General features: G+C 38.0%; 1 protein-coding gene and 1 long non-coding RNA gene across 4 annotated transcripts; one reads left to right on the top strand and one right to left on the bottom strand.

Annotated features, from left to right (window-relative positions):
- Positions 1-316: 316 nt before the first annotated feature.
- Positions 317-21,759, bottom strand: LOC139952920 (annexin-B12-like). 3 transcript variants are annotated; one of them, XM_071952236.1, is made up of 15 exons: positions 21,623-21,759; positions 19,554-19,947; positions 13,771-13,866; positions 13,029-13,085; positions 10,854-11,009; positions 8,873-8,950; positions 8,370-8,451; positions 7,721-7,815; positions 7,253-7,366; positions 6,833-6,923; positions 5,774-5,910; positions 5,164-5,353; positions 4,281-4,339; positions 3,931-4,053; positions 317-2,467 (listed from the first exon to the last, which is right to left on the bottom strand). In XM_071952236.1, the coding sequence occupies exons 2-15, from the start codon at positions 19,923-19,925 to the stop codon at positions 2,408-2,410; spliced, it is 1,710 nt and encodes a 569-aa protein (XP_071808337.1). In that variant the 5' UTR covers positions 19,926-19,947; positions 21,623-21,759; the 3' UTR covers positions 317-2,407. The 3 variants fall into 3 exon arrangements, with proteins under 3 accessions (XP_071808337.1, XP_071808338.1, XP_071808339.1); XM_071952237.1 differs by lacking the exon at positions 13,029-13,085 and having other exon boundaries at positions 21,623-21,755; XM_071952238.1 differs by lacking the exons at positions 10,854-11,009; positions 13,029-13,085 and having other exon boundaries at positions 21,623-21,755.
- LOC139952921 (uncharacterized) lies at positions 13,892-16,930 on the top strand. Its single transcript, XR_011787922.1, has 3 exons — positions 13,892-14,380; positions 14,920-15,079; positions 15,640-16,930. It is a non-coding gene; the product is annotated as an uncharacterized lncRNA (long non-coding RNA).
- Positions 21,760-25,780: the final 4,021 nt, after the last annotated feature.

A 25,780-nucleotide genomic window follows, 5' to 3' on the forward strand; every position in this document is an offset into this window, starting at 1 on the left:
TCGGCTGAGAATTTTTTTTGAAAAAGTGTAGGTAAACCCTGGTGTTTTGGGTTCACAAAGAAAGCATCCTTGTTTACAGGTTTCCGAAGGCTTGTAAGATACAGTGATTAAGTTCCCCTGTGAGGAATCTTTTGTTTCCTTACCAGAATAATATACATGTAAAAATAATCACACTAGTAGTAATAAAACCTGAATTTTGAAGAAACTCAACGTCGAAATAATCTAATAAATTATCCCAAACAACCAACCCTTGCTTCATCCCTTTAATGTGAAAAACACCAATCAACAAATAAATTACCCCTTGAGCGGCTATAAATCTGTATAGCATATATTTTATTCTTCTTATCTCTTCTTGTACAAATACAGAAATATTCTGACATTTAGAAAAAATAAGGCAGAGATTTCAAGTTCAAGTGCTGAGAGTTACAGTCAGGCAAAGATCATTCTGATTATAAATGATGAAAAATACAAATACAGCAGCATAAGAAATGTGAAACAATTAACTTCATAGAATTTCCGTACATTAAACGTTGTTAATAATTTTTAATAACTTTTGTTCACATTCATTGGAGATGTTAGGATTGCAGGACATGATGTGCTTCAGAAGTAAAAAATCCTTCTTTAAAATTTCATCCTCTTTTTATATTGACTTTTTTATGATCTCATCTCATAATTGATAAATACATTTTACTGATGATGAGCTGCCAACTTTTGCATCTTGCAATCATGGAGATTTTGTACAACAATCAAGAATAACAATTTCTACATAAATTCTTTCATGATTCACCCAGAAACACAGCATCAGAACAACCTTAAAGGCAATGGACACTATTGGTAATTACTCAAAATAATTATTAGCATAAAACCTTTCTTGGTGACGAGTAATGGGGAGAGGTTGATGGTATAAAACATTGTGAGAAACGGCTCCCTCTGAAGTGCCATAGTTTTCGAGAAAGAAGTAATTTTCCACAAATTTGATTTCGAGACCTCAAGTTTAGAACTTGAGGTCTCGAAATCAACCATCTAAACACGTACAACTTTGTGTGACTAGGGTGTTTTCTTTTTTCATTATTATCTCGCAACTTTGATGACCGATTTTCAAATTTTCACAGGTTAGTTATTTTATGCATATGTTGAGATACACCAACTGTGAAGGCTAGTCTTTGACAATTACCAATAGTGTCCACTGCCTTTAATGATAACCCATTAAAATGGTTGTACCAACACCTTTTGCAAACAGCTGCAAAATCTGACATATTTCCACTAAAAGCTAAAAGGTCAAAGTAAAGGTCGTGTCATGAATTGACCTTTTTTTTAGCCACCACCAAAATAAACACAAATTAAGTAAGACAAGCTTTATAATTTCTAAAATATACACTGAACATGGATATAACTTTTGTTATAATTTGTTCAAACATTTACCCCAAATAAAATTTAATACAGACTAAGTTCAGGCTACCTTGTAATTAAAGTAAGAAAGTAAGACAAGTTGACTCTGTTGGTCATGAGAAAAAAATAGGGTTTTTTTTTCTCAACAAGTATAAACTAAATTCAGCTGAAACTTTCACATGTGACTTTTATTGTTCGTATCTTTCTTGAAAATTTTTCCAATAAATCAGCACTGCGTTGAAATAAAAAGACCCTGCCTTTAAGGTTTATTTAAACAATCCCATTTTGTACATGCCATAAGTATTGTTAGCAAAGAAGTTAAACACTGAGTTATAATTATAAAACTCAACACAGCAACAAATCAAGTTTGGACAATCATATGTGATCATATGAGATCAAGCGAAATGAGTTATTTGTCGACCCATGTAACTTTACTCTTTTTTTTTAAAAGCTAAGAGCATAATATATGCTTAATACTGTTAAAACCCAATGTTGATATCACCTATGGTTCAACAGTTTTGAAAGTAGAAAATTCAATAATTGCAAGATAATACAACTGAGAAAAGGGATTTTAATTTGAATTGTAAAGTGAATAATGGTATATACACTGTATTCCAATGCTAATTCTAACCCCTTTTGGATGTTATTATAAGGTAGGAAGTTGATGATATAAAATGTTAATTTATTTTGTCATTGAAATTTAACAACAAAAACATTTGAGAAATGTTTACCCCCATTATTTGGCTTGTTTCTCCATACTGACATTTCCAACAAATGACTCATTAAAGCTTGATCACATATATTAACTATTCTCTTTGTGGAAAGGAGGAAATAACTTCTTGTTAAGGTTAATGTTTTTCTTGATCGATGTCAAGGTTGACAAAATGTGAAAAACAAAGAAACTTTCAAGGCATTTCATAATCCATGAATATAAATTTACAGAGTACATTGATTTGTTAAACTACACTGATTAATATAATAGGAATTGTGTTTTAGAAAAGTTCAAAAGGCAGCTTTTTTAGGACTCGCCTCCCACAAGTTCCAAAAGAATTCTCTTGTAGTCACCAGATGTGTCTCCCTGAAAAACACAAGAAAACAGTAATAAGACCAAACAAATCTTGAACAGGTTGAATGGTTGAAGATTTAGAATTGATGCATTTTCCAATTATGGGTATAGAGGGTTGTCAAAGTGTTTCCATTTTGTGGAACTTTGTAAAGCATTTAGTTTTTGTCGCGCGGAATTCTTTAGTCTTTTCAGTTCGCGGATAGTTGGTCAGGCAGCCCATGGTCCGTTTTAAGTTGTGTTACTCGTAGTAAAAGTTTGTTTATTGTTCTGGGGTCGAGGTTCAGAGAATTCCTTATTTGGTCATGATATTTGGTTTGGGTTTTGTGAATGGGCACATTATGAACATGGTATGTGGAATGTAGGTGTGGCAATTGTGGGAAGGTTTCGTGGGTAGGGATATAGTGAATGTAGAGTAGTATGGACGATGACTCCAACCGAGCAGGGTCGCTTGTTGAAACGGTAGAGATTTAGAGAGTGAGTGAGAGTGGGTCGATTGTAACCACCCGGCGAGTGGGTTCAGCCCTCGCAGGTTATAGGGCAGACTCCACCGTAGAAAGAGTTTCCGTGAGATAGAAAGTCCACAGCGGAATTTTGTGATTTTGGGAAAGTCTTCAGAGACTTGGCCCTAGTCGGCCCTCAAGGGCAGTTCTTGTTTTAAAATCTGAAAGTTGTTATAAGAGGACAGCAAAATAAAACACAAAGTTCAAATGAGAATCCCGACTTCAAACTGAACTCTTTATAAGCGGAACCTCAATAAAACTGTTCTCTAACGTTTTTGTATTTTCCTGGGGGTCCATATATATATCAAAGTCATAGCGCACATATCTACCAACAATGTACTCAAGGCGCTTAGTATATACATGTGTACATTTATACAGATAGATAGGTTATTGAAAGTTATGAATTCTGAGACCAAATTATTAGAATTATGTAGCACCTTATAAGGGGTTACACAATACATAGGGTGCTACTGCACATTTAGCAGCCACAGCCATTGTAATTGCCTGCAAAGGATGATTAAAGTTTTTTTAATTTGAATTAAAATGACAGCCAAGAACACTGGGGCGAACCCCTTCTCTTTTTCGATAAGTGCACTGGGTTCTTTTACATGCACTACACAACACATGGGACCAACGGCTTTACGTCCCATCCGAAAAAGGAAGCAATGGTTAAGTGTATTGCTTAAAGTGTCACAACTGGGGGTTTGAATTTGGTGCTCTTAACTGCTCGGCCACGTCATACCAGACAAGCCATGCTTTTTGAGGGCCTCCATACACATGCATGTAAATGTTTACCGTATATTTCTCTATTTAATTCCCTTCTAACTTGGCATTGCTTTATCTAACATCTGCAAGGCAACTGTATGTTTGCTATTATGGTGCATGATGTGTGTGGGAAAAATAGTAAGGAACTGAACTGAACTGAACAGTGCTCTCTATAGAGGGTACACTGAATATTAAGGGATGGCTACTTACTGCGATGAATTTTCCCAGAGTCTGTTTATACTCTTTGTAGAATTCTTGTTTGATCTCAACCATATCAATCTCACAGCGAGAGACGACGACACGGACAAGGGTATCATCGTCTGTTCCAAGACCCTAGAAGGATAGAAAGACAAAACATATCAAACACATTACAAAAAAATAAAAATAATTGTAAAAGCAATAATGGCTTATATATTGCTCATATACGTCACTCAGTGACGCTCAAGGGTTAGGCACATCACCGTTTAATTTTAAAATGCCACCTGGTTGATCATTTCAAGAAGATACAACTTTTTGTTTCAATTTTTCCCAAGAATTTTCAATGCTCATTTTGTCTTTACCTTCATAGATTTATGCAGCTTCTCTGCAAAGTACTTTGGTGAGCTCCGTACACATGCCACTGTGGAATAAACAAACGACTTGCTTAATATCACATCCTAGAAACTTGGACGCACTTTGTGAAGGACTACATTCTACATCGAGAAACCATACATTGAACAGCTTTCCTTTGCTACATGAGGTAAGATCTTCATCATTCCAACCTTCACACTCCCCCTGCCAACTCCTCCCTAACCCCCCCCCTTCCCTAAAGGGTCTAACTCCACCTGCCTGTTGTCATGATCACCCGACATCTCCCATTTGATGGACTGTTTAATCCAACCCCCCACGCCACCACTCCCCCCCCCCTCATGGGTCTAACTCTACCTACCTATTGTCACGTTCCTTTTGAAAGGTCACCTGACATCTCCCATTTAATAGACTTTTCAATGCTCGCCCTTCCCCTCCCCATTCCCCATGGGTGAAACCCCCACAATAGGTATTGTCAGCATTCCTTTCTCTAGGTCGCCCAACATCTCCCGTTTGATGGACTGTTCCCCCTCCCCCTTCCCACACACCTCATGGGTCTAACTCTACCTACCTATTGTCAGCATTCCTTTCTCTAGGTCGCCCAACATCTCCCGTTTGATGGACTGTTCCCCCTCCCCCTTCCCACACACCTCATGGGTCTAACTCTACCTACCTATTGTCAGCATTCCTTTCTCTAGGTCGCCCAACATCTCCCGTTTGATGGACTGTTCCCCCTCCCCCTTCCCACACACCTCATGGGTCTAACTCTACCTACCTATTGTCAGCATTCCTTTCTCTAGGTCGCCCAACATCTCCCGTTTGATGGACTGTTCCCCCTCCCCTTCCCACACACCTCATGGGTCTAACTCTACCTACCTATTGTCAGCATTCCTTTCTCTAGGTCACCTGACATCTCCCGTTTGATGGACTGTTCAATGGAGTATTTGCCCAACCTGCTGTATTCCTCGAAGATTGCTCGGAGTTGAGGGAAGCTTCTTGAGGCTAGGATCACGTTGAACTGCGACTCATCGGTTCCCCATCGTTTCTCTCCAGCTTCCCACAATGCCTGAACATCAGTGGGAAAAAAAGGTAAACTCTCAATGGAATTCTCAATAGAATGAACTCCCTCCAAATCTCTGACTAGTGACTACTTGTACCACAGAGTTATGTATAAGAGCTAGAGGGTGCACTGGCCGCCATTTTATAAGTTGAACAGGCATTGCTTAGCGTGTGTTTGTGCGGCCATTTTGTAAGTTGAAAAAAAAAAGGCAGTGCGTAGCATTCAATAAACTCCAAAGTGTGGGTCAAATCGGCCAAAAATTTGACATAGCATCTTTAACAACTGAGCAATCTAGCCCAAAACCTTACTGGCCTGATATTAAAATACACTAGCCTGCTGATATTAAAATACACTTGGTCCAGTGTAAATTTCAAGCCCTGCTGTATTCACGACCGGTGAAAATCTTTGACGAAATGTTTCCTGTACCTGAGCGTCTGCCTTTGCTTTAGCCATGTCCACTGTGTCAGTTTCTTGGCGAGCTCCTTGGGTCATAGAAACCAAAAGTCGCTGAAAATGTCCAGATGTTTCAGATATCACATCCTTCTCAAGATTCCTTGAGAATTCTAAACAAGGAAAGAAAAACAAGTGGTTAAAAAAGATCAGTATAATTTTCTCGGAACATTACAGAAGTGGTTTTTGCTAACAAAACAGCAGCTGACAGTGTAAGCACTTTATGTAATCCACCATATACATAAACTGACAAACATGTAGAAGTTTAAGATCGATCAACCTTCTGGGTCACGAGAGAATAGTGAAAAACCGATAACAAATTTTGCATTGCATCGATGCCAAAATAAAAATGAATAAACCGCTCACTGAGCAATAAACTCCAAATGTGAAGTAAGATTATTTATTTCTCATCAAATATGACATTTCAGACAGAAATATTTCAAGGGATATTTTCTACTATCATCATCATTCGACCGTGCAAGTTTTATGTAAATCTGTGATCTTCACGAGTTTTGTTTTTTACCAATTCTGTAACGTTTCTTTAAAACAGGATTTTTAACTTTGGAAGTACGATAATTATAGGAAGGTTTGCGGTAACACCATAAGGTTCTTTTCAGAACTACTCCAACTCATTTATTTAGAGATTATCATTATGGTGTTACTGTAAACCTTACAAATGTTATAATATTTTAGTTGTAGGTTTGTTTAGCGCAGTGTTTCAATACTTCTTGGGATTGTGAAACCATTCAATTGTAAGGTTTATCTTTCAGTTTCACTTTCAGTTTCAAATTTAACAAATATTCATACTTAGTTATTTTTATAACTAGTAATCTGTTTCAGTTTGTTAAATTGTAAATGATCAGGAATAATTGTGAACTGGAGCACTATAGCCAATCATTTTAATCATACATGTAGAACCACTTCAATGTCCCAACGCTTATCAGTGCTAATTTTACTATTTCCCGTCTTTGAAACGGATAACCAAAAGTTCAACTACCACATATTTAATTTGAAGGGATTTTATTATTTGCTAACCTTTTTTGTAAGCATCTTTGATGGCATGGATTTCTTGATTTGTTCTTGTACATAAAATTTCAATCAGAACTGCTTCGTCTGTTCCAAGACCCTAAACAAGAGAGAAAAAAAATATTAAAACAAATCGATCACAAGAAGGATTTATAAACACTAAATAGTAAACTTGCGGATACATTGGAGTATAGTATCTCTTTTGTGTGAGTGTTGTCTCTGAAAAGAGCCGATGTGGTCTTGGCGTTTGAAACGGTACACTCTGCTCGTCTCATTTTTTTCACCCTGCGAAGCTTCAAACAACAAATCTATGACACAAAACATGAAAACTGTCTCCGACTTTTTGTCAGCTCTACCAGTCCTGTACAATATCTTTAACTAGAAACACTGGTCTTCAAGATTTGAATGCTTTCTTAACTGTGTCCATACCTTCATTGCTTTCCGCAGTTGTCTTGCGTCAAACTGTGGTGGTGTTGCCATCAAATCCAAGACAACGCCTTCAAATTTACCCTTCAGCTCACTCTTAAGATCCTTGATCAAATCCTGAAAAGAGAAAGCACACAAACAATTCATATATGAAACAGCAGTTGTGGGATGTCTAAACCATCATGGAACAGCAGTAAACTGAGGTAGTATCATGGACACATCATACATGAAACAGCAGTTGTGTCAGTTCTAAACCATCATGAAACGGCAGTAAATTGAGGTATAGGATCAGCTTATAAATAACATGTCTGGAAATTGCATTTTGCAAAGGGCACCTCTTTTTAAAAAGCTTCAAGTCTATGGGAAATCTTTAAAGGGGCCAAAGGCCAAAAACCAGGGTAACAGAGGGCGATCTCAATGAACTCCGTACCCTCAGTGTGATTCCAGACATGAAACAACTCTCTTTCTTACCTTTCCATACATTGTTTTGAAGTCAATCAGAATCTTCTGTCTTTGTGCGTTAGAACAAGATCCCAACACAGCAATAATTGCTTTCTCATCCGTCCCTGAATAATAAAAACATATTTGTTTTCGTTTAACAAAGCTGATCTATTTACTTTCTCTCACAAAAAACTATTTTTTCCACAAAGTTGAAGCACATTAGATGTCTTGTGAAACTTAGGCTAAGCTGATACTGTTTATTTACTAGCTTACTGTCAGTACTATCTTCATTTGTCGTGCAGTGGCCGAGTGGTTCAGAGCACCAGATTCAAGCTCTAATGTTTCTGATCAGCAGAGTGTGGGTGCTTTGCGTGCTTACTGTAGCAGAACAATTTGCTTAAGCCTCAGCATATTTCACAGGTTAGCAGAAAAATTGGGAGGCCATATTGCGTGTTTACTGAGAATTTGCATTGTGACGTCATTTATTTTTGTGCGATAAGCACCAGAAGGTCAGCATGCCTTTTCGTGTGCTTACGGTTAGCAGTGCTATGAAATAGAAATTGCACAGTAAGCACAACATCGGCCACTAAGCAGTGCTATGAAATTGGGCCATGGTCACGCAGAGTGATTTACATTTTTTTTTAAAGCTGTCCTAAATTTCTTTCAGGGTTTTACTCACCAATCCCCTTCATGGCTTTCCTAAGGATCTCAGCTTCTTTATGACCGTCAAAGTTTGCTTTCTCTTTTACAGTTCCTGTCCCCTGATCATAATGACAAAAAAAACCAGAATAGTCAGAGTTTTTAGATAGCTATAGACCTTCTATTACAACGTCACAGCCCAAGTTTTTGCGAACCGTGGTTGGAAAACTATGGTAGGCCATAAATTCAAAACCAAAACGGATAGCCACAGTTTGTAACAATGTCACACAATTTTTCCAACACAGTGCAGAATTTACTGGAAACAACGTAACCAATCATGGGACCTGTTTTTTATTGAATTACAAGTTTGCAGAAAGTGTTGCCCTTGGTAAAAACATATAACATGATTGAATGTTTTACTAACGTGACCGTCCATGCCAACCAGCGCGGTTTGTTTATTACAAAAACAAAACTCTTGGGCTTCAGTCTTGGTTAAGTTGAATTTTGACACGCCTACTGTACAAAATTTTTTATCATACACACCCGCTTAACAACAGTCTTCTTGGCAGCAGTGGATGCTATGGACATGTTAGCCATCTGCTGAGTAGGTGCAGAGGCTGCCTGCAAAAAGCAAAAAAAAATAACAAATTTTCATTTATGACTTCAATCAATTTCACTAATAACATTTACTGACGAGTTGTGGTTATTAAAAAAAGTTTCAGGTCTTGAACTTTGCTCTTGAAGGAGCATAGCAAGTTTCCTCTGGAAAGGGTCACTCTATGAGAAAAATGTAAATTTTTATTGAAAAATTGTGAAGGACACCACAGCAATCGCCGAGGGTGCCTTGGCTTATTTTAGGCCTTAAGTTTGACTGACAACTTCATCTAGAGTCTACCTCAATTTTCAAATCTTACATAATGTATTTAATCATGGCAACATTGAAATAAACTATCTATCTAAATATTGATCATAACTGTAAATTTGGGTAGATATACCACATCAACATCTTGATCTATTCAGCGACATGTCAAAGCCTGCTCAGCATCTAGACCGTAAAATAAGACAGATTTTTTAAACACGATACAAATTCTCCGACAAAAATAGCACAAGATGTCAAATTTGTGGTGACTAAACATTGACCTTACAACAATAACTTTCAGATAGGGTGTCATAGCCGAGCAAATTAAGAGTATGATCACATTCAAGTTCTGGTGGTTGAGGGCATTGGATTGTGGGTTCAAATCCCGGTCATCACACTTGTGCCCCTAGGCAAAAAGCTTTACTAAAAAGTGATGTTCACACCAACACCAATTTACCTGGGGTCCCTTGTTTAATTTTAGCATGGTTGTAAAATGTAGCAATGTTAGCCTAGATTTTGCAAGAGAACTTGGACAGCAGAAACATTTGTTGTCCTTTCACACGAGGTACAATTTGTAACATCTTACAACCATGCTTCAATTTAGCAAGAGACCCTTTCTAAGTTGCTTCGTGTGAAAGTGGCTTAATTGTGAGGATAGAGGTTGATGTTGTGTTTGACAAAGCTTTCAGAGCACTTCGGCAGCCTTGGGCTGTATACTCCCAAGGGAGCTTAGAAAGATTACACACAATATATTGACCCATTGACCAGGGCCCAATTTCATAGAGCTGCTAAGCGCGAACATTTGCTTAGCATGAAATTTCTTCTTTGATAAAAACAGGATTACCAACCAAATTTTCATTTGTTGCGTATTGCTTGATACTGGTATTCAGCTGTCGTTTGCTTATATCCTGAAAATCCAATGGAAATTTGGTTGGTAATCCTGTTTTTACCAAGGCAAAGCAAATTTTTGTGCTCAGCAGCTCTATGAAATTGGGCCCAGGGCACTAATGTTAAACGCTTTGATAATTTTTTGTAAAAAGCACTATACATAAGAACTTGTTACTATTTAAATATTTCTTGGTATTTGTGCAGGTATAAACATTTAAGAGAGAAGAAAGTGCAGCTTGCAAGCATGCCAGACAGCACCTCTACATGGATAAGAGCAAAGGTAAAGCATCTCCACACTTCATCAAATAAAAACATTGGTCCACTTGACCAGCTTCACCTGAAGTCATCATCAGAATAATCTTGGAACCACCATACTGGTGGGCAAAGTAACTGTGCGTTATTCAGTGAAGTGCGCATTTTAAGCGACGCAACATTTATATTTAAACCTAATAACCACCAAAATGGTTAGCATGGCACAGTCGCCGCGTGTGACGTGGGTGCAAGGGGTCAATAGTAGTCAAAACACCTTAGAACCAGTTGAAATCAACCGCAAGTGGTCCAGCTGGCTAGTTTAGTATTGAAAAGCTTCCCTTTTTCATTTGAAATTTAGACCAGTGATAATAGGAGATGGACTGGTGAAATAACAAGCTAGCTGGGCCTTGCTGAGACAGTCACTAAAAAAAGCTAAGGGCAATACAAGATACAAGAACATGCTGAAACATAACAAGTTTTATTTCATGCTGGACCAAATCCACCATGTACCAAAATCCCTCTTACCTGTGCGGGGCCTGGTGGCGGAGCAGTTGCCACTTGTGCTGGGGGTGGATTGTAAATGGGTGAGGGCATAGGTGGCCCACCTGGGGCAGGGGCAGGGGCAGGGGCGTAATTAGGTTGGGAGGGTGGGCGGAAAGCTGTCGCAGCATATGCAGCTCCCTGAAAAAGAGTAAAGACATTCAATGAAAGACAGGAGGATTACTTGATGTGCAGGGCTCAATCCATGAAATGCAAACAAAACCATGCAATGAATTTTTAGGAATTTGGAAGGGTTTCTAGTGCGTCTTAAAAACTAGTGCCTTCGACTGGAGGGGTGCAAACATGTTGGAAATTTGATCTTGCATAAACAGTTGGCTAAAGGCAAAATCTTTAAGTGTTATGGCATCCATTCAGGCGGTTGTAAACTCATCACCCTTTATTAAGTCAAAATTATGGAAGGACTATTTTCCGAGTCTAATCTGAAACAGAATGCAGTCAAGTGTGACCAGGTTGCTCATGCATTGCAGTGACAAGAAGACTACCAGGAAATAATCATTAACACAACATCATGCTGTATCTAAGGGTTGGTCATTGTGACACATTAACATACAGAGTACCAGTTGTAATTAGCCACAGAGGATTTCAAGGTTATAAATATTAGAGGTTTTTTCCCAATAGAAAATTAATAAGGCGAATAGGCCTATTGAACATTTCAAAGAAACATCGTGAAAATTATTCAATATACTGGAAACAAAGTTGGCATTAACTGGAATTAATGTTTGGCATTAACTCTCTGTTCATGTACTTCAATAATTATCTATAAGGATCAATATAAACACCCTAATAATCGACAATCAAAATCAATAATGATAATATTTTGAGGTTATTTCAGGTTTTATTCCAGTGGGATATTGTAGTAATTTACATTTAATGTGTTCACTTTCCAATTAAAATACACTCACATTGTACCAAGGAGGCTTAACAAACAATAATTGTAATATCCTGGGGAAAATCAACAGCCAAATTGAAACAATAACACGGCATGCCAATTAGGTTGTAATTTCATATAGCTGCATAGCAGAAGTCTTACTCCCTACTCATTTTTGCCAAGCAGAAAAACTTATTATGTCTCCTGCTTAGCAGCTAAATGATACAGGTCAAAATCAAAGTCATTGCTAACAGAATAATCACTGCAAAACAAAGTAAGAGAGTAAAAGAGGTCATGAGGTCTTAGAGGACCCTTTCAAACCAGCAGGGTCATGACCAGGTGAGGTCGTTTATTCCCTGACCACGGCCCTCCAAGGTTTAAAACGGACGTTTAAGACTGAGCCACTCTGTAGTTCCCATTCATAAATACCTTCTGTTAAAAACCTCAAAAAAATTAAAATTGAGAACAAATTTGACAGTTTAGCCTCAGCTTCCCTCGATTCTGCATTGAATTTACATAATGTGATGAGCGCTAAATAGTTCATTGCAAAAGTTTCAAACTTGTGTTCTAAAGTTTTAAGCAATCACACAGAAGTTTCAAACTTGCACAAGCCAAATAATGTGTCATAAAAACTTAATCGTGCCTTACCATTTGCGCCCTCTTTTGACTTAATAAGGTCAGGTCAAAAAATTAAACATGGCCACATGGTCTCCTCTTGGCCAATCAGAATGGTTAAACTGTTCCAGGTATTTAGACAAAAAGAAATTCCACAATGCACAGCAAAGAACATTTCCAAACCACTTTTTAAAGGCACTGTACATGTTTGATAATATTGTCAAAGACCAGTGTTCTCACTTGGTGTTATCCCATGATAGCATAAAATAACAAGCCTGTGAAAATTTTGCTCAATTGGTCATCGAAATTACAACAAAAATTATGAAAAAACAAAGAAAAAACACCCTTGTTGGATGAATTTGTGTGCTCTCAGATAGGAATAAAACACTTCTAGCTAGAAGTCTTTTAATATTTCAGTGACAAATTACCTCTTTCTCAAAAACTATGCTACTTCAGAGGGAGTCGTTTCCCACAATGTTTGTTACTATCAACAGCTCTCCAATGCTCATTACATGTACCAAGTCAGTTTTTAAGTTCGTATTTGTTTTGAGTTATTACCAAACGTGTACCTTCCCTTTAACACTGCAAATAGCCACTACTGCAAAAGCCTAAACACAGTTTGGAAAAGCCTCTTGTTATAATCAAGAATAACCTACGGTGAAACCGGAATGATTTGTGTATGGATCATTGTAACTTGAAGACGGTTCAGGTTGCTGAAAGAGGAATCGTAAAAGTAGCTTAACAATTCAGTATCAAAAACTCATTTTGAGCACTTTATTTCACTGCCACTAATAATTGGCGGGCTTTTTCGAGCAATGGCTCAAATGAAAGCTTGTTACTTTCTCGACCCCCATCAAAATACCTATTGAATTTTAAATCAAAATTTGTGGGTAAAATCGGCCAAAAATCATCTTTAAGAACCCAATGGAGAGAAAGACAAGAAAGAGATTTCAGTTTTAGATGCGTGAGGAAAACCCCCGAGACTTATTCCAGGGAAAACCCACGCAGTCAAACCTAATTCACGAAGTGCCCTCGGTAGAAATCGAACCGAGGTACCAGAGGTGGAAGATGAGGCAATATACTAGGGCTTGTTGCTCAAAACAAAGGAGTTGTAGGAGATGACAGTCACTTTCATACAAAACAAACAGTACATCAACTCCTTCATACCATACTTTGTCTATCTTCTCAATGATCAGCCCAGTCGTTAGTTAATTTCGACTACGAAATCTAACTTATATTTAGCTTATTTTTGTATACATGTGTAATTACTTTGTGTATAGACTAGTAAGAAAGTAAATTTTCCTTCATTATAGGATCAATAACCTGAATTGAATTGAAATAAATGTAATGCCTCTGTAAGACTAATCTCAAAGCATGGAAAACACAAAGACTACTTACTGCGAAGCCCATGCCTGGAGCTTGCCCCGGCGTTGGACCATATGGAAGACCAGCACCGCCACTATAAGCTGCACTCGGCATAGGCATAGAAGGAGCCTGGAAAGTATAAACAAAACAGTAAAAAAATGAATGACAAATTGAACAACGTACCTCCGATCTTACTTTTTGTTTAAAGGAACACGTTGCCTTCAGATTTCACAAAATTTCACGTTTGAGGGTGTTCCTTGTACTTATTAAGAGTTGTTCTTGCAATAAAACACATTTAATGTGTTGTAATTAGTGAATGGTAATTAAAAAAAACAAACACTGACCTCTGACCCCGAAACATGGCCCGCAAAATATATACGTTTTTCAAGCCGTCAAAACGATCGTCCGTTTATGCGCGATGCACAGCAGTTAGGCTGGCGCCGTAGCCAATGGCCTGGTAAACATACCAGAAGAACACGAGGTAACATACCGTTCTCTACCATACGACGTTGTGTGAAATGTAAACACACCATTTTGCTGTCAAAATGGATCGCCGAAAAACACAGATTCAGCTCATTGCTCTACGCAAAGAGATGATTGAAGACACGTCCAAAAAGAAGGAACGGACACCTCGCCAATCAGGGTAAGAATAATGTAGTGGGACATGGACTAGCCGACGAGAGAGAGAGAACGGACCGTGATTGTTTATACCCAATGCAATGTTATTGTTAGTTATTATTGTGGACATGACACGTAAATTCACAGCCATGACAGCCGCAGCACTGAGTTGTGAGAGTACATAAATGTACATGTACTATGACTAGTTTACATGTAATTTTGTAGATATATTCACTCGGTGCATAGATGGGGGTGGGGATTTGAATCGAGTGTCCAGCGTCCTAATGACTTGGCATAATTTACCCTAATTTACTTTGATGCTACAATTAAAAGAGTCGTTTATCTGGCTGGGAAGGGGAGGACTTTTGTAAAAATTGTAGAAGTACATTTTAAAAATAGTACAGATTTATTAAATGTTTTTTGTATATTTTTAACAGTTTACCCAAGATATTGTACCCAAGTCAACCCGAATTCTTTCAAAGAAGTGTGACCTTTCAAACAATAAAAAATAAAATTGTCGAGAACTAATAAGTTATATCAATGGTTATGAATTTCTTGTTAAAGGTACTATGTGAGCAGATGCCAGGACTTGGCATAAACATCTTGGAGACCTCATCAAACCCAACCAAGCTGGTGTGTTTGTGCCAATTGTAGGGAGATGCCAACACAGCAGGAGAGGTCATGCTGCAAACAAAGGCCGGATGAATGCTTCTCAAACTTGGCAGTAAGAGACTGATTATTTCATACTGTCAAGGGCATGTGCATGTATAACAATATACACATGTACTGTCAAAGCAGTCCAGTTTTGTTACATGATATTTTGATCTGTCCGCCCCCCCCCCAAAAAAAGGAAACAAAGTAAATGTGTAAACAAACATTTAATAAGGAAACACAAATTTAAGCTTTCATTCATTGTAGTTACTTGTAAACAGCCTCCTTCGCCAACGTTGCATTACCAAAAAACTTTACACTGAACAGCCACATCCCAAATTTTAATAACATCATGTCTTTGACCAGCAGCCGATTTCACAAAACTTTACGCAACTGCGTAAGTCCACTTGTGCAACGTTTATGGAGCAACTTGCGCCATTAAAATTGCGCAGGTGGACTCACGCAGTTGCGTAAAGTTTTGTGAAATCGGCTGCAGGTAGGTAATATTTGCAAAAATGTCACTTTAATGAATCAACATCAAGTGCATGGGTTTTATATTCCATATACATGTACAAATAACCAATTTTTATTTTGTTAATTGTTTCAAAAATGTTTGTGTTTATATTTGAAAAGATCTTGAGGCACCTTGTTCTGGACCACCATTAGAGTTGGCACGACATCACAGGAATGACATGTACACCAGGGGAGCATGATGTACACAACAAATGACTTTGCCACCCAGCCAGCCTTTACAGACAACATGTGTTGTGTCAGAATGGTACTGGAAATAGAGTAACACTACCTAGTTACTGTTTGTAAAATCAGGGATATATTTCCAGATAGTTTCAACTTTCATGTACACATGATTTATGCAAAACAGGTTTTACAAATGGCAATATTTCCTGTTTTCAACAAGTAGATTCTTATTCCTAAATTAACACATAATGTCAATATTTCAACTTATTATTATTTTCTTTTGCACATTACTTATGTCAACAAATCATTGAATGTGATGTGAGCAGAGTTTGTTTTCATCACAACGACATAATATGATTAAGTTTAATTTGAAGTACATGGCCAATTGTTTATACAATCATCGTATTTATTGTATTATTTATTTGAGATTTCGATATTTTGTAACAAAAAACACACTAGAACAACAAAATGCAAAAACATAAACAATCTGTATTCAAATAAATTTATCTGAAATATCTTTATTCTGTATTCATAAAGAGACATGGATCATAGATGCAACAAGTTTGATAAACACAGTGCCATTTCAAATTTTTAACCTTAACCCTTGCAAGTATATTTTGATTTCAACCACATACCTGTTATGAAATGCATGGTCAGAATGATGTTTTAGAACTAGTCATATTGTTGACTAGCAGACCATGTTAGTTCGAATAAGTAAAAGTTTTAAAGGAAAACCACCCAATTTCAAGTCATACTTGTGTTGATCATTCTATTCTACTTTTAAAACATCCTTTCTAACCATATGCATTTTACAACCAAATCACTCGATCTAAGGCATTGGTCTCTCTAAAGGGACTTTATACCTTAGACGTTGGTAATTACTAATTTGTGATCATAAAACTCACTTGATAAAGTCTACATGATGAGAGGCATGTCAAAGGACTTGTTTCTATACTGCAATGGTGTTTTTCTTTCACTGTTTCTTGCAGCTTATATTGCCAAATTTAGCCCAAATTGTCACAGGTTTATTATTTTATGCATAAATATTGAGGAGATACACCAACTATTACTAAGGATACTGCATGGGACTATAGTGTTCTTTGACAAAGGACAAATTTAATTAATGTTTGCAAATACATCATGTACTGCTGTGAATTGTAAAAACATTCAATAAATTGTCCATATTTTTTTATAAAGTTCCTATAAATTTGTGACAAAGATTCTCTTTGACTACATACAAACTCTAGAACTTGCCAATAATGCTAATAATGCACTGACCTTATATCTTATGCACACCTGTACAGACAATTTTTTAGCCAAATTGTGGAAAGTTACATGGAAATTAAATTTAAGAAGTGGAAAATCTGGATTTGTGTTTTGCTACAAGTTCTTCTGTTGGTAGTAGTGGTGGTGGTGGTATTGGGGGGGGTGGGGATGGCGGCTGCGGATAGAGGCCATTCTTGCACCATTAGCGGTAAGCCTGGGCGACTAGTGTTGCACTCCAACTATTGAATCCTGAGTCGAGTCGCGACTATTGTTTTCAACTATTCGGTTAAACGTGCTACAAAAATAGTTTTTAAAAAATTGCGTCTACCTGTTTACCAATTTAGTCGCTCATGACTATTCATGACAACATAATTTACTTACAGAACACAGTCAGACATCAGCGACACAAATCTTCAATCTTTTCCGCTTGAATTAGACTATATTGTGCTTGCGGCACACATTGCCACAGTGCATTGTGATAATTAAAATTTTGTTACGACTAGTGTCGTAGTCGCAACTATTGGATGGAGGTGCGACTAGTCGATTAGTAATTTTCACTGGTCGCCCAGGCCTAATTAGCAGAGTTTTCCTGTCCTGCGAAGAAGCTGGTTGTCATCTAACCATGCTAGGAAAACTTCTTTGATGTACGTGTACTCTTCCTTGTCCATAACGGCTTCAATAATCACATCACCACCCAACTTTCACTGTGACCTGGGAATCAAGTATCAATACAAAAATGTTACAAAATAATAAAATTGTTCCCCGTTACTGATTTTGTTTTGTAATTTTTGAAAAGAGTTCTTCTAGACTATGGCCTTTTTCGAAACCACGGCTTTGGCTTTGGATTCAGCTCGGGCTAGCTTGGCCCCGCAGATGTTTGGACAATACTGAGCGTGCTTTGCGTAGGGATTCAGACAAGGGGACGGAGTCTGAAGCCGAATCCATAGCCGAAGCCGTGGTTTTGAAAAGGACCTATGGAAGCTTCATTTTTGTGGACAAGAGTATTAATTTATTTTAGCTTTCCTTGACAACTACCATTTGCAGTATGTGCTCCCTGTTCAGATGCATCGCACCGTAAATTTTGCTGTCAAATGATTCTGAGCAATGTAAACAGGAGCTACCTCAAATAGTACTGTCCAAGACCAAGGTCAAGGAATTACATCTCCATAATAGACATAAACATTATTTTATAAAATAATGAATGTATACCCCGAAGAAAGGATCATGTTGGCAAATAAGACAAGTGACATCATCTATCTTATGGCGATGGACTAGTATTAGTAATATACACCACTGTCCTGTTGCCCTGTGACTCTACATACGTACATGCAAACAGCATAGAGAAAGGACAGAGAAGTAAAGTCCCTGTAATTTTGTATCTAAAAACGAACTGTGGGGTATAGGCCTATGTGACTCGCAATTGCATACTATACTTACGCGGTAAACACGGTAAACGCCTCTGACATGTCTGAGCAGATGTTTTATTGAGAGGATGAATTCTCTAGCTGTAGTTTTGGTGTGGGAGGTCATGACACGTCCATTTTCAACTCCACTCGCTAGTTAGTATACGGGTACTAGACATTCTTTCGTGTACAAAGTGTTCGCATTACTAGACTGGCCCTGCTAAAATCCTACATCGTACGAGCAAGAACGGGGAGTTCACTGCGTCTGGGGAGGTCTGGCCGCGGGGGATGATGGCCAGATGGACGGCAGCCGCTCGGCCCCGGGACGTGGGCTGAACTTGCTGCTTAGATAGATTAATAAAAAGTTAATTCAACGTAGGCCCTTTTATTTTTGTTCATGAACTGTTTTTTTTTTTTTGGAGTAACCATGGAGGAAGAGATAGATACAAATGGGTTCGTAAAATTGTTAATAATTGCTCAGTCGTATAGTTCAACGGCTGCGACTGGAAATAAGACTAGTGAATTTGGCGGCCATTTATGGGAGTCAAAATCTTGACCCCCATAAATGGCGGAGCGTTTTGTTTCGAGAAAGTTAGCAAAAGTGAAGCAATTCTAAGGCATGTTTGTGTAGATCATTATATTCTACTTTTTTAACATCTTTCCAACCGTAATCATTTTACATCAAACGCTTGTCATAGCCCAAAAACGCCCAACAAAGCGCAGCCCGAAGGCAACGTGTTCCTTTCAACCTTGCTTCAAATAAAAACTGTATGGTATCTGTGAATGAAATTTGGCAATGCATGTGACAATTTTAAATAACTTGACAAAGTTTCTATTTGCATGAAAATAGCCTGACCAGTCACCTGTTCTTACTTGCAAGGATTAGGACAGGTTTTGGTTTATGTATACACAAGTACATGGGATTTAACTGCGAATCTCCAGGACCATGATGAAGGCATAGCAAGGTCAAAGGTGATTATTTCACAAGCCTCGAAGTGTGAGGTCGGATGTTCAGGCTAGAATGAATACAGCTAGCATACAATAAGATCTCAAGTTTCTATCCTTATTTTGTATTATTATCCAGTTCTGGATTTATGATAATTTTGTATAATTATTCCACTTTCAAATAGATTAAATGACAAGATTAATAGGGCCTATCAGAATCTTATAAAAAAAACTTACAGCTGGTGCTGGAGGATAGCCTGGTTGTGGAGCGGGTGGATACCCAGAAGGCGCTGCTGGCGGGGGGTACCCTCCTGGGGCTGACGCGGGTGGATAACCGCCTTGAGCTGGAGGGTAACCCGGTGCTGGAGCGGGTGGATACCCACCAACCCCTGGTGCGGGTGGGTAACCTCCACCAGGGGCGGGAGGGTAACCGCCCCCCGCTGGAGCTGATGGTGGGTAGCCTCCACCTCCTGGTGCTGGTGGGTAACCACCACCTCCTGGGGCGGGTGGGTACCCAGCACCTCCGGGTGCTGGGGGATAACCCCCTGGAGCAGGTGGGTAACCTCCCTGTGCTGGGGGATAGCCTCCTCCTCCTCCGTAATAACTCATCGTTTACTCCTTTTTGTTTACGCTAAAAATAAGGAATATTTGAAAGTAAACATTAAACTAGGAGACACTGCATCATTCATGTTTCAAACATTCATTCTTTAATTTATTATAAAGGTTTTTTTTAGAATTTCTCTGATAAAGCCGACACCTCTGAGTTGTGTTTTTGCCAAAGTCATTAAGACCACATTGATCCGCTTGTTAAATCGTAACTATTGATAACAACTAGTAGCAAGTGTAGTAGTACTAATAATACTTGTGTTGTCTGTCCAACCATTTCTACCTCCATGGTGGTCCAACCATGTAGGCCTATATTACTTTCATCAAAATTTGTAGTAGGTGTAGCAGTAGGTGATTGTTGGTAGGTAATATAAAAGTGGTGGCCAGATGCAGAATCTAAGCCCTTAACAAATTAAATAATTTAATTCTTTAATACTAATAGTGTCCAAAAAAGGGGCGAGTGCAGCGCTCCAGTTGAGTTAGTGAACAAACAGGGTCTTACTAAGTAAACAAAACAACTATGTCTTTATCCTTCTTGACTTTGCTTGAAAGGATAACAAATACTGCCGTATAAAATACCTTGTTGATATATTGTATTCAACATACCACAGTCCGCACAGAAAGTAACTAGAATAAACTCAGTTACTGGGTAAGTATTAGATTTAGAATCAGAAACTGCAAGTGCAAGTGCAATAAACTAAGGCAATGAGAATGAAAGTTTTAGATTTGCGTCCGGGATTTTTGAAATGACGTGAAGCTTTTTTCATTTTTCATTATTCATTATTTGCACACGAAGATGCGCAATCTTCAAATTGCGCAAACTAGAGATCGATACACAAATTTGCATAATCTGCATAGCGCAAATTGAAAATTGCGCAGAATATTTTTGTGCAAATTTGTTGATTGCGCTCGACAGATGAACGACAGCAGATGCGTGTTTTACTGCAAATAAAAACGATCACGATCGCAAACACGATCGCAACAGAATGTCTGTCTTGTATAGTACTACTACTAAAATGTGTAAATATAGCCACTGTTCGATGATTTGAACTTTTATGAAAATAATTAAATTTTGTGAAAATAATGAAATTTTTCGGCGGTAGCTTTCAGAGCATGCGGGCGGTGGACGCAAATGTATCATTTTCATTCTCATGGCCTAACTCAGTAACTGCAATTCCTAAACTGGAAAAATTATCTGGGTAACTCCGTATGGCGCCACCACTTTTTCACTCATTTTTACAAAAAAGGGATATCTCAATTTTTTTCTCATGGTTAATTAATTCAATACAATATTATCTCATATCAGATAAATAAGTGGTGGCGCCATACGGAAACTTTTCCAATGATCTAACTAAATATTCGCCAGCTGTATGTCATTGATTGCAGGCACCAAATTCAAAACCCCATCCCTAAACCCGCGACTGGTGAAGACGTCTACTAAGCACACACATTGATACTGGCAGTGGCAGGGGTATGACAGTTCACACACCACAGCAATGCAGTACACGCATAAGGAACTACAATCTACATGTACACGGCTGTGCTGTGTGTGTACGTGCAGTATGCTGTATGCCGTGTGCTGTGGTAGTCCCAATATTGATATTTTAAGGTAATCGAAAAAGCCTCCAAAAGTCTAAATATACATTGATTAGATTAAAACAGAATAGATCCTGGTAATTCCTATATAGAGCTAAGCATACCTCTTCGAAAGTATCCAAGTTATTACTCAAAAAAGTGTCGTTTTCCTTCGATTTTGTGATAGATTTACGCCCATGTAACTTGATCAAGTTGATGGAGACAACAGTGGAGGGCGCCATCTAGCGGCTTTATTTTGAGAAATACTGTTTACGTTTGTCACGTTTCATTGAATATCAAATTTTAGGGCGTGGTTTGTTTACTATAAACTTTAATGACTGGCGTGCTTTTCTTTTACATTCCTTTTGTCAACGACCACAACGTCTTTGTGAAATCAATTTTAGGTTTTCCAATAATGAACATTGTTCTGCGCAGTGAGCGACTGAGCTGATAAAAGAGGGAGGAGTTTTTGGAGGAGTATGCCCTCTCTACCTACTTTATTACCAATAATAATAATTGATGGGAAAATAGCCTACCTTGTTTATTTATACCGCCAGCTGACTGTTTTATTAATGGAAACAATTGCTACAACTTTCCAACACGACTGGAAAACAATATATACAGCTACTCTTCTTGAGTCGATACAGTAAGTTTAAAATCCTCTAGTCGGCTACTCTTCTAGAATTGTGAATGCGCTTGATCTATTTATTTGACGTTTATATTGTTTTGTGTTGTGTACGTAGTAGAAACTACTTCCCTTAATCACATGTCTTTATAAATAAACCAAAATGAATCATTTCTCTGACGTCATTGGAAGTTTGGCGTAACAATATTCAAGCCCAAAGTTAGAATTGCTCGGCGCGTTTTTTGCATTGCTATGGATAAAATTATCAACAACGCCTAATTGGGCGATTAATGTAGCAGTAGTTTTCCAGGCAAGTGACGTGGGGGCGTTGCGGTAGTGTCGAACGAAACTATGAATAAACACTTCTGTAATTTGAAGTGGATGGAAAATTCTCATCATAGTTGGGCTGGGTTTCTGTGTGTGTCTACTTTTACGGTTGTGCCTAAAAATTAGCCTTGCAGTCATCCATGGTCGGTGTGATGTGGCAGGGGTGCCCCAGGCTATAAAACACTCACTTTTCCTCTCGTTCCGTAGTGTCCTCTTTAAAATCCTCGAACGTACTCCCCGCCATTAGACACTTCCTGAACAGAACAAAAACTATTTTAAAGTTAACAGATTTACAAATAACTTACAGGGGGTTACAGAAGGTAATGGTGAAAGACTTAAGCCCTTACAGTATTATTCCATGAAATGCTTTACTTTTTGAAAAAACGTTAAAACAATTCTCGATGTCGAGAATAACTTTTTTTTTTGTTTTTTTTACATGACACGGCGAAACGTGCAGAAACAAGGGTAGGTTTTCCCATTATCTCCCGACTCTGGTGACCGATTGAGCCTAAATTTTCACAGGTTGTTATTTTTTATATGGTGATACACGAAGTGTGGACCTTGGACAATACTGTTTACCGATGTTGTGCGATTGCTTTAAAGTACAAAAACTGTCATCGTAGACGGGTTGATCATGGTCAGACCCTGTCAGACCCCCGGCCCCTCGTGGTTATTATTTCCTGATTTGCCGAACATTGCTGCAAATCATAATAACAGTTTTGTTCTATTATAATTCTACCTCCATGGTTCTATGTAGTTGTTGTTACTCTCATGGGCAGCGCGTCACACTTAAACTTAGGCAACAATTGATACGCCAAACTGGTAATATTATTTTTTAAACACACGGCATTGACAACAAGTCAGTTTGGGACCCACGCGTAACTATTGACCCGCGGGTTAGCCATTATATTCCAAACGGCTGACCTGCCAAAGGATTAGTTGTCCGAAAATACATTTGATTAGTTTTTGAAGAGACTGACAGACATTATAGTAGTTTATTGAAATATTTAGCATTCAGAATTAGTTTGCATTGGTTTATTTAGTGCGGCGCACCCATAGAGCTATCTGAGCTTTATAGAGCTATAGAGGTTATTATGGGCGCACCATTAAAAAAACCCACATCGTTTTGATGCAATTTTGTTGTAGCGCCATCATTCAATAGAGGGCGCATATCAATTCTTCCCATAGAGCTATTCTTTTATATAGATCTATGATTCTTCCACGTTGCTTTTTTATGATTTTTTTTTATGGCGTTGTTCTCTTGCATCGAGTGGTGCTTGGTTCACGATCTCGTTTTGCAACTTTACATATAGAGGTCCAGTTAAAAACAGTAACTGAACCTTTTTTTAACTTCAGGAATATTTGAGAGGATTATCTTGTCTTGGTTATGTGCCTTCGTCGAATCATAGTTGAATCGTGGAGGTTGAGGAAATAGAGTTAGTTTTAAATATTAGGCATAATTGGCTATCAAACGGAAGCGATTCACTGCACACGGGTGCAAGTGAAAAAAAGAGAAGATTTCAGCACATTCCAACTTTTGACTGGAAAAAAAAACTAACTTCATCATTTATAATAAATTGTAATTAAAAATCACCTTCTATGGGGTAACGATTTGCCTCCAAAATGGAAATAATTATAAAAGCCACACTCACCAGCAGCTTGTCTACCACTAAATTAGTTTCTTTGTGGGGAAATTGGTGACCTCCGTATTGTCCACTTGGACGACTCGCCGGCGACACTCCGGCCCCCTGTTGTGTAAACATTGGGTTTTGGGATTGGTCCACTATGAAAAGGGGGTAACCTAAAAAAAAAAATGAAAGTTTTGTTCATAGATTTGGCAATGTTTCATTTCTCCTTTCATGGCCTACCTAATTTTGTGATGATAAAAAGGAACGATTTACAACATCAAAATTACACTTTTTTCTATCGTTTGGCTGGTGTGTTCTATAGTATTGTACATTTTGATCGAATCAGAACGAATTTTGTTTGTTGTTTGCAATATTTAAAACAAATACTGAATCAAAACTAGAATATACAATTCTCGCATTAACGCCACACACAAACCAAAATGTTGGGAAGCTTATAAATAATACGTTAGTTAATAGCAAATTAAATTACCAATTCCCTATTATTATGTTATCTGTTGCGAAATCATAAAGTTCCGAAATGCAAACTTGAATAATTTCTTTAAAATGTAGAAGTTGTGCATTTTAAATGATTACATTTCCACCTGTACTGCTTTATTATGTTATAGCCTGCACCTATACCTGTTCATCATGTGAGCTGTGTTATGTTGTAAGCTGTGTTGTTGTTGTGTAGCCTTCTAGGTTCCAAAAAGTCAGACCATTAACTCATTTACGTTTGCTGTACAATTATTATTGACTTTACTAATCAAATAAAAGTAAACTCAATCCTGTATATACAAATCCCAACTTCATTGGGCGAAAGTGCCTGTTCATCTCCCAAGAGGATTTGCTTCACAAAACAAACATCTTAAAACGTCTCCTCACGAAAAAAGTAACAAAAGAGTGTAAGACTCGACCAAGCAAACGTTTACATAAGCAAAGAAAGGCCCCCTTTGTTGCAGAAGAATACAGACTGCTTATTAGTTTTGTTGGCGCGTTTGTTAATCTTCCTTGATGGTTATAATGAAGTGGGGACTACTAATTTCAAGGGTTGGGCGTCTTGATAATTAAGACGAGGGGTGGTTCATCAGGGCGTAACACTTGCAGGGGGGATGTCGAGACACAGTTCGGCACCGGAAGATGCAAATTGTTGGTTTCTCGGAAACCACTATTGTTTAACAGAACTCACTGAGTGTTCGTCTGATGGGGACGGTGGAGGAGTAAGAAAGGGGGGGGGGGTGTCATACTATAATTCGAAATCCATTGTTGATGCTTCTTTCATGCATTCGTGCAACATCTTCGTATATATAGGCTACCGAACTTTCAATTTGTATTTATTTGTCTACTTTATGGTTAATAATGCACACAGACATAGCATTTCGATTTCCTGGAATATAAAACTGCCATGTTCCATCACAAGTTCTGACCCTTTTTTGAAAGAAAACAAGGAACAGTTGTATCTTTTACTTTGTAGATGAAAAGGCAAGTGGAACGTTCTGAAATTAGATAACCAAACTCGGAAATGATCCCAATTAGCGTGTAACCAATAACCAATATTATTCCTTCCCTTGAAGCACTTAGTTTAAGTGATTTTTTCCTTCTGTCGTTCCAAATTTCTTTCTTTTATTAGGATTTGTTTTGAATATCTTTATCGTCAAGAAGTGTGTAGAGACACACTGGAAGACTTTCGACCACCTTGGCGTCGG

This window comes from Asterias amurensis, chromosome 21 (assembly GCF_032118995.1).
Source record: "Asterias amurensis chromosome 21, ASM3211899v1".
In the NCBI taxonomy this organism is placed as follows: domain Eukaryota; kingdom Metazoa; phylum Echinodermata; class Asteroidea; order Forcipulatida; family Asteriidae; genus Asterias; species Asterias amurensis.